At 35.9% G+C, this 18,546-nt stretch overlaps 1 protein-coding gene across 15 annotated transcripts in view; it reads right to left on the reverse strand.

Annotated features, from left to right (window-relative positions):
• The window catches only part of R3HDM1 (R3H domain containing 1), a 95,684-nt gene that overhangs the window by 42,562 nt on the left and 34,576 nt on the right, over window positions 1-18,546 (reverse strand). For 5 of the 15 annotated variants that reach the window (XM_069577690.1, XM_069577688.1, XM_069577702.1 and 2 more), the window contains 7 exons: window positions 18,161-18,198; window positions 18,030-18,080; window positions 17,686-17,912; window positions 15,413-15,667; window positions 12,516-12,667; window positions 6,118-6,405; window positions 1,365-1,488 (listed from right to left, as the gene is read on the reverse strand). In XM_069577690.1, coding sequence (XP_069433791.1) covers window positions 1,365-1,488; window positions 6,118-6,405; window positions 12,516-12,667; window positions 15,413-15,667; window positions 17,686-17,912; window positions 18,030-18,080; window positions 18,161-18,198 — 1,135 coding nt within the window. Of the gene's footprint in view, window positions 1-1,364; window positions 1,489-6,117; window positions 6,406-8,886; window positions 8,989-12,515; window positions 12,668-15,412; window positions 15,668-17,685; window positions 17,913-18,029; window positions 18,081-18,160; window positions 18,199-18,546 lie in introns of all 15 variants that reach the window. The other 10 variants (XM_069577696.1, XM_069577693.1, XM_069577701.1 and 7 more) reach the window with 6 other exon arrangements.

Genomic DNA, 18,546 nt, shown 5'->3' on the forward strand with positions numbered 1-18,546 from the left:
TCCAGGTATAAGGGAGAGCTTCTGATGCCTTTCAAAATTAGAGCGTATACCAGCTGAAGTGGAATGTATTTACTAAACCTCAGGAAACCCTGAAATTAAAGGGAGTCAATTTTGAGACAGAGGACAAATTCTAAGTTGGCCAAAATGACCACTGTGTGTACTCAACATGCTTTGGAAGAACGTTTGTCACACATACAATATAAGGCCAGTAACACAAAAACGGGGAAAACCTACACATTAAGTACAAGACAGCTCCTGAGAGCAACAGATTGAGGCCCTGGAAGTCTCCCTGCTGAGGTGGTAAGTAAGAGTTTTATCTGGTAAAGCTGATGATGAGTGAGGACTGCACAAGCGAGGAGAGGCAAGAACTCTTCTCTCATCAGACCACGCAGGGCAGATGTCTTTCTCCTGAAATTGTGGAACCCATCAAAGGCCACATATGTTATCAAGAGCAAGAAACTGTCCACTACAGATGTAGGGTTATGTGGCCTCAGCAATCATGCTGACATAGTCTGAGCACCTTCAAATGCTGACAAGCAGCTAAAAAGGCTTCAAAGAAACCAATAAAAATTCTCTTTCAATACCTAGAGTTATATGAAAGGCTGAAAAGAATACCTTATTAAACATCTGGGGCAGAAGTACACATCTAGGTGGAAAGCACAGAGAGAAATGAATTCAGCAAAATTAGTAAGATAGCTTTTACACTGAGATCATAGTTGTTTTCATGGAAGGCTTAGAGAAAATTTGAAAGGGGCAAAAGAAAAACAATCTTTTCAGTTTTAATACATTTGATATGTTTAGGATTAGACTGCATTCGGTTTAAATATACTTTCACTACACAACCAGAAAACTGAAAAACAAGACACAAAAGAGATGTGTAAGAACATCAATCCTTTCAAGGCATTCCTACAGAGACGAAGACACCAAAATAGCTTCACTAGGCTAGAGCTCTCAAGCAACGTTAGGTCATCTGGGGCCTTGTTTTGGGTTACCTGTTCAGCAGACATCTTAACTTGCCTTGTCTGTAGGTCTTGATGCAGTGAAGGCTGCAGCTACAGGGGCAGTCAGCACTGCGAAGCTGCTCACCTGGTGCAGTCTCCTCATTGTGGCTCCCAAGTCTTGAGCATGGAAACCTGACAGTGTGGTATTCTCTGGACGGTGCCCACTCTTTTCATCTAAGATCTGCCTACTCTTTTCCTCTCACTCGTTTGCATATTCACCTGTATTCACCTATCTGAAATCCTTGACTGACTGAGTGTGGCAGTACCTTGGCAGTACCTTAATAGTAAGACGGAAATAAACCAGGATGAAAAAAACATCAATACTCAAAGCTAAGAATTCCTAACCTCATGAATTCTACTCACCTGTCTGCTGTGCAGGCTGTGGCAGTGGTTGGTTTAGATGTGAGTTGTAATGGACCGAAGGGACTGGGCGATACTGAGGTTGATTAGAGTGGTAGTGGCCTGGAGCACAGTAACAGGCTGGCATCTAGAATAAGGATTGAGGGAAAAATAATTAATTTTACTTGCAATAGAAATCTTTTTTTCCCCTGTCAGAAATATCAGAGTGTAATGAGTAATGATTCTCCCCATCAGTAATCATTTGAAAACTGATTTTTCTTTGCTTTAAATTTAACTGAAAAAATTTTTTTTAAATTTCAAACATATAGTATACATAACAAAAGATATATACCAATTTCCCCACTAAATTAGATTTAGTAGATTTAGTAGATTTAAATTTTTTGGTCATATTTGTTTCAGATTTTTCTCTCTGTTACAAAACCAAATACTATTATTGAAATATTTCAAGGCTCACTCCAACATTCCTTTGCTCTACGTGCCATAGAAAAAGCATCATTATCTTATAGTTGGTGTATATCATTTGCATAAATGTTTTTAAACTTCTAGAGTCTGTGTGTGTGTAACCTATTATCAATCATCTACGTAATCTACTATAGACTTGCTGAGAATTTTAAAAACGCACATTTATGGTTACTCTACATAAACGTCATGGGCTTTCCGGTGGCTCAGCGGGTGAATCTGCACCTAGGTTAGATCCCTGGGCTGGGAAGATACCCTGGAGAAGAGAAAGGCTATCCACTGCAGTATTCGGGCCTTGAGAATTCCATCAACTGTATAGTCGATGGGGTTGCAAAGAGTCAGACATGACTGAGCAACTTTCATGCACTCATTCACATAACTTCATGCAGCTTATTTTGCAATTAACATTGTTTTTGAGACTCATTTTGGTTAAAGCATGTATCGGGAGCTCATTCAATTTACCTGCTGAGCTGCTATCACCACCTATGTAAGTCAGTTTATCCTTTCCTACACATTCACATTAGCACTGATTACATTCTTTAATTTTTCTCATATTTCTAATGCAAACTAAAATGTCAATACACATTTTATTTGTCAATTATACTTTAATAAAGCTGGAAAAAAATGCCAATAAGACTAGCCTCATTTAGTTTTCTCCCCAAAGCTATTTATATCAGTTGTGAATTTCTCTAAACGTAATCTGATCTGGTTTGGGGTGAAGAATAAACAATTAATCCATTGATATGGAAGAATGTGGAGAGTTAATTTCATTAGGTTCACGGGCTCTCAAGTTCTGCTCTTCTGATTGGGCTACTTCTAAAAGAACAGAGATCTGTGGAGTTCTTAAAGAGAGCCCATTTTGTCTGGAAACCAGACAAGCACAGAATTCCTGAATCAGTTATAAGCCAAGAATCTTCCAAATTTTCTGTAATATTTCTTGATTTTTGAAACACTATAGACATAATACACATGTGATTACTTAATTTTTCCTGGTGGTATCAGGAAGTAACAGATAAATCTACATCTAACAATGTCAACTGATATTTACAGATAAGAGGACTAAACAATCAGGCTGAATAAATCAGCAAATATCAATTATATACTGAATGTGAATGACACACTTTAAGTATAAATGGTGCATACAAGAGAATGGAGTAAGACCTATTATTTAAGTGCTAATCGAAAGAATGCACTTACACTTTTACAATCAAATTTGGTATTGACTGCTCTATTTAAAATGGATAACCAACAAGGTCTTACTGTATAGCACAGGGAATTCTGCTCAGTGTTATGTGGCAGCCCGGATGGGAGGGGAGTTTGGGGGAGAATGGATACGTGCATATGTATGGCTGAGTCCCTTTGCTCTCTACCCGAAACTATCACACCATTGTTAATCAGCTATACTCCAATATAATTTTTTTTTGTTTCTATTTTTAAAAAGGATGCTTAAGTCACTATATTAAACTCAGATTACAGTACGTTTCAAGACAAGCAACAGTACTAGAGACAGAAAACATTTCATAATAGTATGAGTCAATACATTGGGAAGATTATACATTCAAATACTATAATACGAGATGATAGAATTGAGAGAGAAATAGACAAAACCACTACCATCTATTGATAAGAATCTGACAAAAATTAAATAAGGATGTAGAAGATCCAAAAGTATCAAACACGTATACTCAGTTGATACTGCTGCTGCTAACTTGTTTTAGTTGTGTCTGACTCTGTGCGACCCCACAGACGGCAGCCCACGAGGCTCCTCTGTCCCTGGGATTCTCCAGGCAAGAATACTGGAGTGGGTTTCCATTTCCTTCTCCAATGCAGGAAAGTGAGAAGTGAAAGCCAAGTCGCTCAGTTGTGTCCGATTCTTAACAACCCCATGGACTGCAGCCTACCAGGCTCCTCCGTCCACGGGATTTTCCAGGCTAGAGTACTGGAGTGGGGTGCCATTGCCTTCACTGAGAGTATACTAAATGCAAAAACAATATGAGAGAAATTAAAGATGACCTAAGGACATGGGAAGACATCTCATGCTCATTAAGACTGGAACATATAACAGTTAAAATGACAATACAACCTTACAGATTCAATGCTGCTGCTGCTGCTAAGTCGCTTCAGTCATGTCTGACTCTGTGTGACCCCAGAGACAGCAGCCCACCAGGCTCTCCCGTCCCTGGGATTCTCCACATAAGAACACTGGAGTGGGTTGCCATTTCCTTCTCCAATGCATGAAAGTGAAAAGTGAAAGTGATGTCGCTCAGTCGTGTCTGACTCTTAGTGACCCCAGGGACTGCAGCCCACCAGGGTCCTCCGCCCATGGGATTTTCCAGGCAAGGGTATTGGAGTGGGGTGCCATTTCAATGCAATCCCTATCAAAATGCCAAGGCCTCTTTTTCAGAAATGGAGAAGCCATCCTCAAGTTCATGAAGAACCACAGTAAGCTAAATAGCCAAAACAATCTTGAAAAAGAACAAACTTGGAGGACTCACACTTCCTGATTTTAAAACTTACTAGAAAGGTACAGTAATAAAAATAGTGTAGTACTGACATAAAGATAGATATAGTATAAAACAGTGTAAAAGTGAGACTTCAGAAATAAACTGTTACATTTATGATCCAACTGACATTCAACAAGGGTACCAAGATTATTTAGTGGGTAAAGAATAATATCTTTGGACTTCCCTGGAGGTATAGCGGGTAAGAGTCCCCCTGCCAATGCAGGTTCGGGAAGATGCCATATGCAGCAGAGCAACTAACCCCGTGTGCCACAACTACTGAGCCTGTGTGACACAACTACGGAAGGCTGCGCGTGTACAGCATGTGCTCCACAACAGGAGAGGCCACTGCAATGAGAAGCCCATGCACTGCAACTAGAGAGGGACCCTCCACTTGCTGCAACTAGAGAAAGCCTGCATGCAGCAACAAAGACCCAGTGCCAAAAAACAAAAGAATACTATCTTCAACAAGTAATGCTGGAATAAAGAGATATACACATGCAAAAGAATGAAGCTAGAACCTTATCTCATATCACATACAAAATCAAACTCAAAATAAATGACCTACATATAGGAGCTAAACCCATAAACTCCTTTAGGAAATAAAGGAGGGAACTCTATTCAACTCATTTTGAGATCAGTACCACCCTGAGCACTACTACCTGAAAAAGAGCTTGTAAGGAAACGACAGATCAGTATCCTTCATGAAAATACACGCAAAACTCTGTAAGAAAATACTGACAAATCAAACCCAGTGATATACAAAAAAAATAACTATATCATGACACATATATATCATAAGGTATATTCCAGAAATGAAAGGTTAATTTAAGATTCAAAAGTCTGAGTAATTCACTGTACTAATAGAGTAAAGGGGAATAAAACCCCACATGATCGACCACCTCAATAGAGGCAGAAAAAAAATTTTTTTTATAAGATTAATATCCATTCATGGTAAAGACTCAACAAACCAGGAACATAAGAGAAATGTATACACACACACACAAAAATCCACAGATAGTTTCACAGTTAATGTTGGAAGACTGAAAGCTTACCCCTAAGACTGGGAACAATGTAAGCATAGGTACTTCAAAACATATTTAAGTTAATACATGGATTCTAGAGATTTTACTTCCCTCTCCTGTGAGTATATTCAACAGTGGTGCACTTAGCTAATGAAATAAGGCAAAAGAGAAACAAAAGGCAAAGAGTAGAACAATCAAATTTAGAAAGTCTGCAGGATAAGGATAAAAAGATCAATACACAAAAACCAATTTTATTTCTACATATTAGCAGTTAAAAAATAAAAAATAATCTCCTTTAGAATATCACTTTAAACATTCAATATTTAGGATATATTTTAAAAACTATATGTAATACTTGTGCAATGAAAACCACAAAATACTATTGACAAAAAATTACGGAAGATCTAAATAAATGGAGAGAGGTAACATATTTTTGCATAAGCCATTCAACAGTGTTTAGATGATAATTCTCCCCAAACTGATCTATTTCTTCTTAAAAAATACTATTTTATTTTCATAGTGCATTTACTTTACTGTGTTTCTCTTAAGCTAGTTAAAACAAAACAAACCTCTCAGAGTCAGAAGGGAACTCAAAGATTACATAGTTTAACCCTCCAACTGAAGTATCTACTGGTCATGTGGTTGTCTAGAATGGATTTTAGTCCAAAAGGGAAGATGGCTGACAAGTTTCGTTCACACGTTCTCACAAAGTCTCTCCGCGCAAAATTGAAATCAAGTTCTCTAAAGTTAGAAGACGAAAAAGCAATGCACCTGTGGAGAGGGCTGCTGAATGTACCCCTGCTGCTGGAGCACTGGCTGGCTGACAGGATGGCCAGAGGCAGAGTAGCCCGGAGCAGGGACTGGCTGGGCAGGCGGTAGGGGAGGAGGTGGAGGTGGCGGCGGCGGCGGCGGCGGGGCTGCTGTCATGATATAACCAGACTGCTGTGGGGACTGAAGAACAACAGTGGACTGGAACATGGTGGCGTGAGGGTCAGAACCATCTGCTGATGGCTGGCGGGCAAGACTCATGTGGCTAAACTGAGACCCAAGGTTGTCCTGCTGAAAAAGGGAGAGGTCAGAAATCAGCAAGCTTTCCAAACACAGACCAATCTTATCAAAGAAAAATACTTCACGTATTTTAAGAAGAGTTGCAGCAGTATATATTAATATCATGGAAATTATATATCTACAACAAGCATGATTTAATAGAAGAACAGCTTCAAGAAAACTGTAACTCTGAGGCAGGAAGGTAGCAATATTACAATGCTGTCAACACAAATTACTTATAAAATATATCACATGGAAATGTATAGCATGCAGAAAAGAGTAGGGTATAACAATATTTCACAATAAAAAAATGAAGACAATTATTTAAAATAAGAATATACACTTATTTAAAATAAGATTAAAGGCACACTTTTTATTACAGGCAACTAACATTTTCTGAAAAGACTTCAAAGACCAGGAGTCTAGCCAGGCGTGGCACTAATTACCCTTTAATGTCCTTCCCAGAGGGTAAGAGTCAGGTTCTATGCATTTCTGTATTTCCTCCCATACCTATTGATCAAATATAGTAGCAGAAATATTCATTTCATAATCTACCCTCTCTGATCTTCTCTCTAATCTCAAAAATAAAATAAAAAAATAATTTGGTTGTCAATTCTATTCTTCCTTGGTGTTTTTTGGTCTACTCCTTAAATCAGATGCTGCTGCTAAGTCGCTTCAGTCGTGTCCGACTCTGTGTGACCCCACAGATGGCAGCCCACCAGGCTCTGCCGTCCTTAGGATTCTCCAGGCAAGAACACTGGAGTGGGTTGCCATTTCCTTCTCCAATGCATGGAAGTGAAAAGTGAAAGTGAAGTCACTGAGTCGTGTCCAATTCTCAGCAACCCCATGGACTGCAGCCTACCAGGCTTCTCCATCCATGGGATTTTCTAGGCAAGAGTACTGGAATGGGGTGCCACTGGCAAATGTAAACCAGGTGACAGTTTCCTATTGCTTTTGCTACTTGGAGAGCAGGCAGTGGTGTCAAGAAAAGGCTACAATCTATATGTTATCTGACAAATATTTACCTGACTCAACAAAGTAAGGACCAATTCTGACTTGTCTACATAGTATCAACTGAAATGACTACAATGGGGTTAAAATAGCATTCCCTTGTTTTCAAGGAGCCAGACTGGCAACAATGTGCATCACATTTTGCTGAGAGGAAAAATTTGAAAAAAGGAAAATTACTTAAAAAATTGTGGCAACTGAGTTGTCAGATCAAAGTTGACATTTCTGCAATTTCTATAATCTGCTTGTTTTTGCAAAGTAAAGTAAGGCTATGGAGCTGATAAAGGATTGAAAAAAAGGAAACCTGACTTAGTGACTGAAAATACATGACATGGCTTTACCCTTCTCAAATGGTTGTTCTTAGTCCAGCACTACCCACCTAATTCAATGAATAACTTCAGAAGAGGAAAATATACCTAAAAATGCTTACCAGCTGTAATGAAAATGTAATATGTCCAAATATTTTAAAAAGAAATACCATAATAATTGATATACCACCATTACAGTCATCTTGCTGAAAAAGTCATTCTCTTACTCCAACGATCTGCCATTTTTCAAAACATTTTTGAGGCTTTTACGTTATTTTAAAAAATGTTCTCAACCTTCTCAATGCTGGCAAAATTTCATTTTCTCAGACTGAAAGTGATCTTTGAAAATCATTCAGAGCCAAGGCTGGTAAATAAGGCTGCCTAACAGCTCAAAACAAAAACACCCTCAACAAAACAAAACATTAAAAAAAAAGTGTTGAGCGATTTTAAGAGACATTTTATAATTTAACTGGATGCAATTTAAAAATGTGATGACCGTATAGTCTGAAAAGTAAGAGCATCACTGGGAAAAAGTACAGGTGGTTAGGTAGATTCAACTTAATGGAAGGAAATTAACGTTTACTGAATATCTATTTCATTTTAGGCACTATGCAGGAGGTATTTTATATTGTGGCCCCATATGTTCACTAACTAGAGATGGTCATTACTGAGCTCTTACTGAGAGGTATCACTTTGGGCATGCTTTGGATTAAAGGAAGTACCATTACTTAGTCATAGATTAAATACCTAGAGATCTTGATGTCTTATGAAACTGGAAGTTCCAATTCACCCCAATGACTGATACTAAGTTTATCAGACCTGGTGGGGAAAGAAAGTCTAAACCCAGATGAAAGCTGCCACCCCACGACTGCACAGATCTGCACCAGCCTCAATAAGAAAAGTAGTTAAAACATCTTAGGACCTGAAGATTATTTCAGTACGAAAAACAAGGAAAATGTTAGGCTTTATGTAATTGCCAAAATAAGCCAATATAACAAATATTTTATGGAACATAATAAATTATTTCTAATACAGTTTTAAAAAATGCTTTTTCAAAATATATGTATCCCTGACTTTAGAAAATCACAAAAGAACATACCACATCAATCACATTCACAAGTATTCATCACACATACACCCATAGAAACAACGCAGGAGGTGAATAGAGATATAGTACCACGGAGTATTGCTGAGTGGGTGAGACTGGCAGGAGCGGGGATGGGTAAGGGGCTGTAGAGTACTGAACAGGCTGTGAAGAGGGCTGCAGAGGACGAATAGGCTAAGGAATAACAGGTTGGCAAACAGTGTTAATGTCAGAATAAAATGTTAAAGAAGAATTACATAAAATGGAAAGTTACAGTTTTTTGGCAATAGCTTAAAACTACAAAGTCATCTTAAAAACAATATAGGAAACAACAAAAACAATAGTAAGCGAAGAAACTCTACATAGAAAATTTCTGAGAACATATATTTAAATTCAAAACATAATTAGAAAATAATTTTTTCATAAAAATATTTGATTCACTGCAACAGGTAATTTAGAGATTTCAAATGTTATTATCCTACAAGACCCTTGGGCTAGGTCAGTAAAAGCAAACCCCTTTATTCTTTCTTCCTGGTTTGATGAAGGGCCTGCTCTACTTAGCTATATAAACATTAAGCAATAGAATTTTTCTGCTATTCTTATTATCAAACAGTATAACAAACATAATATCTATGTCAAGTATTCTATTTGATAAGGCATGATTACTCTTTTGGGACCAAAGTGCCTAAACTTTAGCAATTTTTCAAGGAAAATATACTGTAGGTACCATTACAAATAGCCTAAAGAAAACACACACACAAATAGATTTCTTCTATATAAGAAAGATACATACAGCTTTCTTCTAACTAAAAATTTTTATTGAGAGAATATTAGAAGTTGAGAAACTACACTGGGCCTTTGAACAACTCAGAGCTTAGGGACGCTGACTCTCTGCAGGGTCAAAAATCTGGGTATAATATGGCTGGCCCTAAATCTGCAGATTACAGTCCACGGATCCAAATAATCACAGATCATGTATACTGTAGTATGTACGTGCTAGGAAAAATAAAAATATCTGTGTATAAGCAGATCCTTGCAGTTCAAACTTGTACAAAGATCCACTGAAGTTCTTTGAAATTTTACTAAGAAAATATTCTTGCATATCAGGAAAAAAAAAAAAATCAAGTTTTATGTTTCCCAAGGGTGCTCACAGGTATTACTGAAGAATGAAAGAAGTTTCAATCATATTTAAATTTTAGGGAATAAACCTGGCTGATAGGCAAATTAGTTTTCCAATCTTACCTTTATGTAGTTTGTTACAAAGGACTAATATACATATTGGTTTAACAACTATCATAATCCAGCATACAGGTGGCAATCTGTTTAAGTCACCCGCATACAGTCATTTAACTTTTGCATCTCTCTCTGGACAATACTTTTGAAGAGTATACTCTAACAACTTCCCTGGTGGCTCAGACATCTGCCTACAATTGTAAAGCGTCTGCCTACAATGCGGGAGACCGGAGTTCAATCCCTGGGTTGGGAAGATCTCCTGGAGAAGGAAATGGCAACCCACTCCAGTATTCTTGCCTGGAGAATCCCATGGACAGAGGAGGCTGGTAGGCTACAGTCCATGGAGTATACTTTAGAAATGCAAAATTAACCAAATAAGGTTACTCAAGGAATAATCTAGACAAGGAGAAATTCCTATGATTAATACATATAATGCTGAGTTGCCCTTCCACCACAAAATCAAGTTTCTAAACAATGAATGGCTTAGAGTAGTTTAGAATTACACACACATACACACACAAAACACAAAAAAACTACAGTTAAAGTACTAAAAAAGGCAAAAGTTGAAAGATCTAAAGAGCAGCCACTGATTTCTCACTAACCTCTTGAAGGTTAGTGAAAAGAAATTAGTAAGCTTCCTAATGGATGACAGCATGTATCACACCAAATGCGGTGCAGCAGCTTTAAAACTACAAACTACAAGCTCTTCACTGTGTTATTAAGTCAGACAACGATAAAGACACAACTTTCTTCCAGACAACTTAACCTACTATGTAACTGTCAGATGAAACAAAAGCTTTAGTCTGCTGGGGAATAAGAGAAAGAGGAGTAGTATGAGCACCAAGGGTATGAGTTTATGTCTGCCAGAGTGTCAAGTGGTAATGAGAAAAACGTGGGCTGGGAGACTGGATGATCGAAGTGAAACTCTGACAACTCTTAGAAAAGAAAAAGCCTTAGCATGTCCTTTTTTTCTACTTCAGTTGCACCTGGCTGCAAAACAGCATTCACTTAAAGTGACTGGTTTCAAGAATGTGGCCCATCTGAAGGCTTTGGAAATCACAGCATTATTTTGTTTGGTTAGATGAAATTTCATGGATGGATTATCTCAGTGCAAAAGATCGTTAGTGAGTTATCACTTGTTCATCAATTATCTATTCTTGTATTCAATGAAAAATTACCAGAAGCACCTGAAGCAATGCCAGGAAAACCAGCCATGGAGTTTGATACATACCCCAAGATTTCAAATTATAGTCTATTAAGACATCATTTCCAAAGTAAGCTGCCTTTATCTTTTAGGACTGTCTCTTGAAACTAAACCAGACAAAGCTACTTCTCAGAGATAATAATCTGAAATATATAACTGTAGATAAAATCTTAGGATTTTTTCCTGAAGCTGCCAGGCTATTTCCACTGAATTAAATCAAATGAAAATCTGCCCTGTAAAACTCCTGATGGAATATATAGTACTTCAAGACGACCACGTGATAGCAAATTAAAGAGAAACACTTCAAGACCAAGTTAAATGAAACCAAGACAGAAAAGGACAGTGAGGGAGCTTTATTCTGTCTAACATCTACCTGAGTGCACGTAAGCAAATGAAGTTGGGAAGTTAAAACACCTACAAGTCCAACTTCAGAGAAACTGCCTTGCCTAATAAGGAGTCTTAATTGCCAGAGGAGGAATTATTTTAATTAGTTAAAAAATATGTGATAACTTCATCAAACTGCTCATACATTTTTCACTCCTGTAATACAATTTAACCTGTGAACAAAACTAATAAAACTTCTCCAGTTCAACTTTACCACTATACTTCTGTCACAAAATATTCTCCATGTTCTCACTAATGGAATACTTAAGATTGTCTTCCAGGGAAAAAGAGGTGCAAATAACTGTGCAAACTGTCTTTGACATGATAACAACCTTTTAAAAGACAGAATGAAAATACAAGTTTACACTGGAATAATCAAGTCCAGTAAGAATGAGTAACACATCTCTAGAAGAAAAGCCTGAATGTGAAAATATATGTGGAAACTCTAAACATTTATACAAATTCAAAATATTATTAAAAGTGCTTTTGATACTTCTAACTCAAGTATTTTTGTCTTTATTTTTCATAGGGTAGGTGGAATAGAGAGTACCTTGAAGCAATAACTCAGTTTCTTATAAGCGATTATTGAATTTTAAAACAACTCACTTTGTTCACTGGAATAATGTATAATCTTAGTTTTGATTACTCTTGTCCATTTCCTGCTACTGTGAAACAGGGATAAAATACTCACCACACAGGATCATGAGATAAAAACTTCCCTTCGAAGAAAAGCCCTTGAAGTTAACCTCTCCATAGGAGCAGTGAGTGGGACATCATGGGTGCAGAACATTAAAGTTCTAATAGATACTTACTTGGGCTATGTCAGTTATAATTAGTGACTATAGCCCCAAATATGCAAAGGTAGATGAACTTAGCATTATGTAATTGCGGACATGTGCACCTGTGAGAAAATGTGATTAGCTGCTTGCTGTTGAGGTGGTGGGGGTGGCAGAGGTGGCTGTGGAGGTCCAGGCACTTGGGTTCTAACTGGTTGTTGCGTCATTGGAGGATTATAGACAACTGGACTCCCATCTGGGTTTATGAAGGGCTGACCTGCAAATTTTAAGAATGAAGGAAAAAATCATTTAAAATGGAGACTGAATATAGGTCATTCTACAAACTTATAACATGTTCAATCCTTATTCACAATTCCAAAGGCCTCAAGTTTCTGAAAACCAAAGCTTTTTTTTTCTTAGCCTAGAAAGAAAAGTTTGATTTTACACAAGGCTATTTCTAGACTTTGTATTTCCCACTTAAGAGTAAATATTCAAAAACTTTGCTGCAGTGTTTCACTGTAGTGCTGTCACTCCAGAATCCACTCAGATTATATTATAATACACAGTATTTTCCAAAAAATTTAATTCTGAAACATCCCTTGCTCAAGGAATTGAGTTACAGGATTGTGTAACATCTCAGTTTTGAAGGGAAAAACAAAACTTGACTTTGGGATACTGGCAATTCATTAATTAGCCTGTTAGATGGGAAATATTTAACATATAGGTCACATTGCATATATTTAACTAGTATGATTAAAACCTGATGAAAATTAAATGGCTGATAACTTCAAAATTTCAAATTGTGGCTTTGATGGCAATGTCCTAATTTCATAGATTCTAACTTGTTAAAGTTAGGAAATAATCTAAAAATTCTAAATAATTATCTAAAATAACTTCCTTTTGATTTCAGTGAGCTTTTTTCATAAAATGAGAGGATACTTCAGTATTGATTTTGAGGCTTACTGGTTATCAATTACTGGAGGAATATTTTAAGCCACTCTACACATAGATTCTAAACAACTTTTTATTACACAAAGTAATATTTTTATCGTGGGAAAATAGCCAACGAATACAGATCAAAAGGAAAATAAATTCCCCATAATCTTACAGTTAATTTGGATAACTTCTTTCAGACTTTTTTCTCACTGTACATACAGATTCAAAGATTAGTATTTTCCCATACTATACACTGAATGACTAAACAAAAAAAAAGACTGGACTGTTAAGAAAATTATGAAATAAAAAGATCATTGATTATGATACCCTTTTAGGACGGGAAAAATATAAAATAAGAGAAATCTGACTGAATAGTACTGTCTTAAATAGCCCCCAAAACATTCTCTCTTTTTTTGAAAAATAAAGTGAAGTCGCTCAGTCGTATCCAACTGTTTGCGACCCGTGGACTGTAGCCCACCAAGCCTCTCCGTCCATGGGATTCTCTAGGCAAGAATACTGGAGTGGGTTGCCATTTCCTTCTCCAATGTAACATATAATAAGATAATATTTGGGAGAGAAGAATACATTGTTCCATTGCGATCAAATGGGAACAGTTCTCCAAAGTCAAATTATTTTCATCAGTTAATTTCCTGATAATTTATGTGATGGATATAGAGAACTAAAATGAAATCATGCTGGGTATTTGTGGATTATTAGTTTTTAAAACAATGGTAGATTAGACTTGAATGAAAGTATGTTTCAGCATAATTTAAGGACTGCTTGAAAAAAGCTGGATGTGTTGTAATGCTTTTCTAAAAAAAAAAAAAAAGGCACTTCTGGACTAATTTAAAATTAAGTGTACAATTCAATTTCAGGTTGATTAGTTTCTCACTTTATAATTTCCTACTCAATGGACACTTCCATGTTTCCAAAAACATATTAACTAATGTTTGGAATGAAAAATAATAGAAAATAGTAAAATATTAAATCATCTTATATCCTGCTCCAGGAAAACAGGCAGTTTAGTTATATAACAGACCTAAGATATCAAAAGATAATCATTATAAACCAAAACTGAATTTCTTAAGAGTCAGTTTCCTATGCTAATTTAATTTGTTTCTTAGAAACAAAAGATACAAATGACATCTGAAGGTAACACTTTCCAAGCCACAGTTTTCTCTACAACAAACAAAAGGAAAGATTCAGGAACACTCAGAGACCCTGACCCTCTAGCTGGATCTACCTCGCCCAACAATTACCATGCTAGTCTGACCATATCAGCTATCTGTGAATATTTAAGGAAGGTTAACGAACGATTTAAGGTTGTTTTCATTATCTAACTATATGATTGGGCTATGTTGTTTTGATTAGAAACCAAGACTTCTTTTGACTTAAGAAAAAAATTAATATATATAATGACTGCAGTTTCTTAATCTCTCTGAGGTTCAGTTTCTTTATCTGTAAAAGTAGATTTCACCTAACAGGGTTATTATATGTAATGTATTTAAAGCACAACATAGTATATGCCACAGAATAAACATTCAATAAACACAAAGTACTACCTCCTAACTGCAAACAATGTGTTGTCAATATTAATTAACAATGATTACTTTTTCATTAATAATAAGATGTAGCTTATAATAGCTTTTCCTCAGTAGAAAGCAATTACCATATTCATAAGGACAATTACTTATAGGTCTTTTCACTACATTATAAAAGAAGTAAGAGCTGTTAATGTTCTCCTTTTTCATGAAATGTATACTATTTTCCCCAGGATAAAATTCTTTTGAATAAAGCTCTTCCAAAGGTGGTGGTTGCACTTCTAGGAAATGAACTGTTTCATGACTTGACCTAAAAGACAATGTCACCAATGTCACAAGGAGAAACATATTTTCTGATATAAATATGTCTTTTAACATTCTCTAGCATAAACTGTTTTTAATAAAGTTCTAGGGAAAATGCTAATCACTCATGAAAAATAAAAAGCTGACAACACATATACAGATAATACATTTAATATACATTCTTTAATTTTCAGATAACTCCTGACATCTCAACTGAAATACACCTTTTTCTGGATACCAACCTGTTTGAGGGTTGATCAGAATACTGCCAGGTGGTATGCCTGCTGCTTCCAAGGGAAGCAAAAAGAAGCTTGTGCTAGGAGATGCAACTTGCCCATTTAGGCCACCATCAAAGGAAAGAGAACTATGAGTGCTGACAGCTGGATAGACGACAGGTGCACCATGAGAAGACTGGCTAAGAGCTGTACCTGGGAGAGGCTGCTGGATGTGTGAAAGAGAGCCCGTAGATGACCCTACACTACCAGAAGACTCAGAACCTAGGGGAGGAGTAATAAAAAAGGGAGTTTTTAAAACCTTATATAAAGATGCAGGCTTTAAATACATAACAATAAAATTCATATTGCATAATATGCAGTTAAACACATAAAAGCATAAATTATTTTTGGTTTACTGTACAATTGTGCCTCCCCTCTCCACCAAAAAAAAGTTTAATACACTAAGACTTATCCCATTAAGTTGTCAAGTAAGTCAAAGCCAAAGCATGCAACTTAAGCAAGTCTGTAATAATATCAGCCACAGACAGCCACAAAATACACATTATCCACATTCCCCAAAGGACAAAGTTATACACATTTTTACCTTTAGATTAACACCTAGGAATATATAGATTATAATTTGCCCCTAGGACAAACAACTTGGCACAGTCAAATGCCCAAACTTCTTATATCAGAAACCCCTTCTCTATAAGAACACAGAAAGGTTTCAAAGTAGTGTAGGAAATAACAAAACCAGTAAATTCTCTACTAAGAGAAACAACTGTCAAGTTTCATTGCATACTTTCATTTTCAGCTCATAATCATAGCATCTTCCTACAATGTACAGTCAACTTTCAATTTTTATCACAGTAAGGGACAAAGAATAAAACTATTCTAAGCAATTACATTAACACTAGCTTAAAATTTTTTACTATACTTAATAAACTAATTTGATGTATAATGGCTAAAGGGAGACAATGAAACAGTGAAGAAAGGGAAAGATTTTGATGAATTAATTAGGTTTTGAAAAACAGAATTGAGTCTATGGGAGAATTATTTTTTCAAGAAAGAAGTAAACAAATATGATACACTATATAGATTTCTCTGAAGGATAACTTCTATTTTACATTGTGCCAAAATAACTGTTTCCAATAACTATATGAAAAATATACTTATTTTCATCTCTGAAGATAATATAGATCATAAATAGTACATGTTCTTAAAATGTTTTGATTTGACTGTATGTCTAAATGACTTTCTCAGGACACATGAGTAGTTTTGTTATGATGACTTGATGACTAAGTGACCATTTATCAAATAAATGCATATTTGGTACATATGCATATTTCTTACATTAATAAAACTTACCTTTCTTTGGTGATATATCATATACACTAAGACATTGTAAACATCCACATGATATGTTAAAAAGATGACAGGTGCAATTCAAAAACCTTAAGAATTTAAAGCACTGAGTTATAGCCAGAGATTAAAAAATACTGTCACCTTCAAATTTACACCTCTCCCTTCAACTGTTCTCTGTAAAACTGTATGTCTAGGCTTTACCCAAAAGGATAAGCAGAGTGCCATTTCTGATTTTCCTGATTATTTTGGGATAAAAATAAAGATCCACGAGGATTCTAAAAGAGACTTAAACTTCTTTAGTATTGAAGCCAGTTAGTGAAAGTGAAAAGAGTAAATGCTATGAGCCTAAAAGTTATGTAATCTAAAATAAAGAAGCTTTAGAATGAAAATGTTACTGAAATTTCTACTCATCTATAATAATTATACTGTATTACATTTCTTTAGTTTGACAATTTCTCAAAAAGTCTCAGCAATTTTATGCATTTTTTGAATAGCAAGTGAACTTTATCATGAAATGCAAACAATAATGTGATAGTAGTAGTCGAATTTCAGCTAATAATGGTATTAACTAAAAATGCAATCAATGTTAACTAATCCTAAGTGAGAAACCACAGCTTCTAACTATAACTAAGCGCTGAAGGATTTCCAATCACCTAAGGCACTTAAACAAGACATGACATTTCATTAACCAACCTGATTTAAGTTTACATCACAGTGGAGGATTCTTATTTTAACTGGTGTCTGTCAATCTGTCTCACAGAGAATAAATCCTAATGTCAATACACATATTACCTCATAAGTACTTTGGAGGTGCTCAATGTACTGCTGATAAGAATCTTTTATTTAAGGATAATTACAGAAGCCACATGATAAATGCCAAGCCAACATTATGGAAACTAATGTTTGGCTGTACAGTTCTAGACAGATGTTTGTACCTGTTTTTGAAAGCCTGCCTATGCTTTTGCTGCTTCCAGAACTATCACCTCTTGTCAGAACTGAAATTCCACTGAAGCTGCTGGCTTTGGTTACAGCAGGCTTGAAGTTTCGGAGAGAGCTGTCTGAATCTGTGCTACTCCAGGGCCGTGGTTCAGAGTACTTCAAATCATTCTCAGTGCTGCTTTGATGGCTATTTGTTGATCTTCCTGAAGCATCTTTATTAACTCTGCAATTTAGAAATAAAAGTTTGAAAAGCCAATAGAGACAAAAAGGAAAACTATGAAGAAAAAAAAAAAGCTCTAAATTTTCAATACTGTACTGCATGAAAACATGCTTCCAGTACCTAAATATCTGGCGCCTCTGCTGAGTGCTATTAGCATCGTCGTCTTGGATTCTGTTGGCATTTTAATAAAACATTTTTACTTTTATTAGCGTCAGTCAGACACTTACCAAAACAAATGTTAAAGTCCTCACCTTTTGTCAATAATATAATTCTCTTGGGAACACAGGGACTAGAAAGAAAGAACAGATATAAAAACTTGAGCATTTGTCAAATAATGCCATCTGTAAGCCAATGATGACAACAAGAATCATGTGTAATAATTAAAAAAACAATAGTTACTCCCGGTCCTCAAATCAAACATGGCAGTAAGGTACACAAGTAAATGATAATGAAAAAATCTTTTTGGCTTGGAGATACTATGCTTACTTTTAACAGACACATATTTTTAAAGCAATTCATTTCTGTTGTACAAAGTAACTTCAAATTCAAATATTGTTTCCAACAAGCAAACCCATTTTCACTGTTAAATATTCAAGATATATACACGTCTGTAGATTCCACCTTATTCACTCAACAA

The sequence above is a fragment of the Ovis canadensis genome, chromosome 2, assembly GCF_042477335.2.
Source record: "Ovis canadensis isolate MfBH-ARS-UI-01 breed Bighorn chromosome 2, ARS-UI_OviCan_v2, whole genome shotgun sequence".
Lineage (NCBI taxonomy): Eukaryota > Metazoa > Chordata > Mammalia > Artiodactyla > Bovidae > Ovis > Ovis canadensis.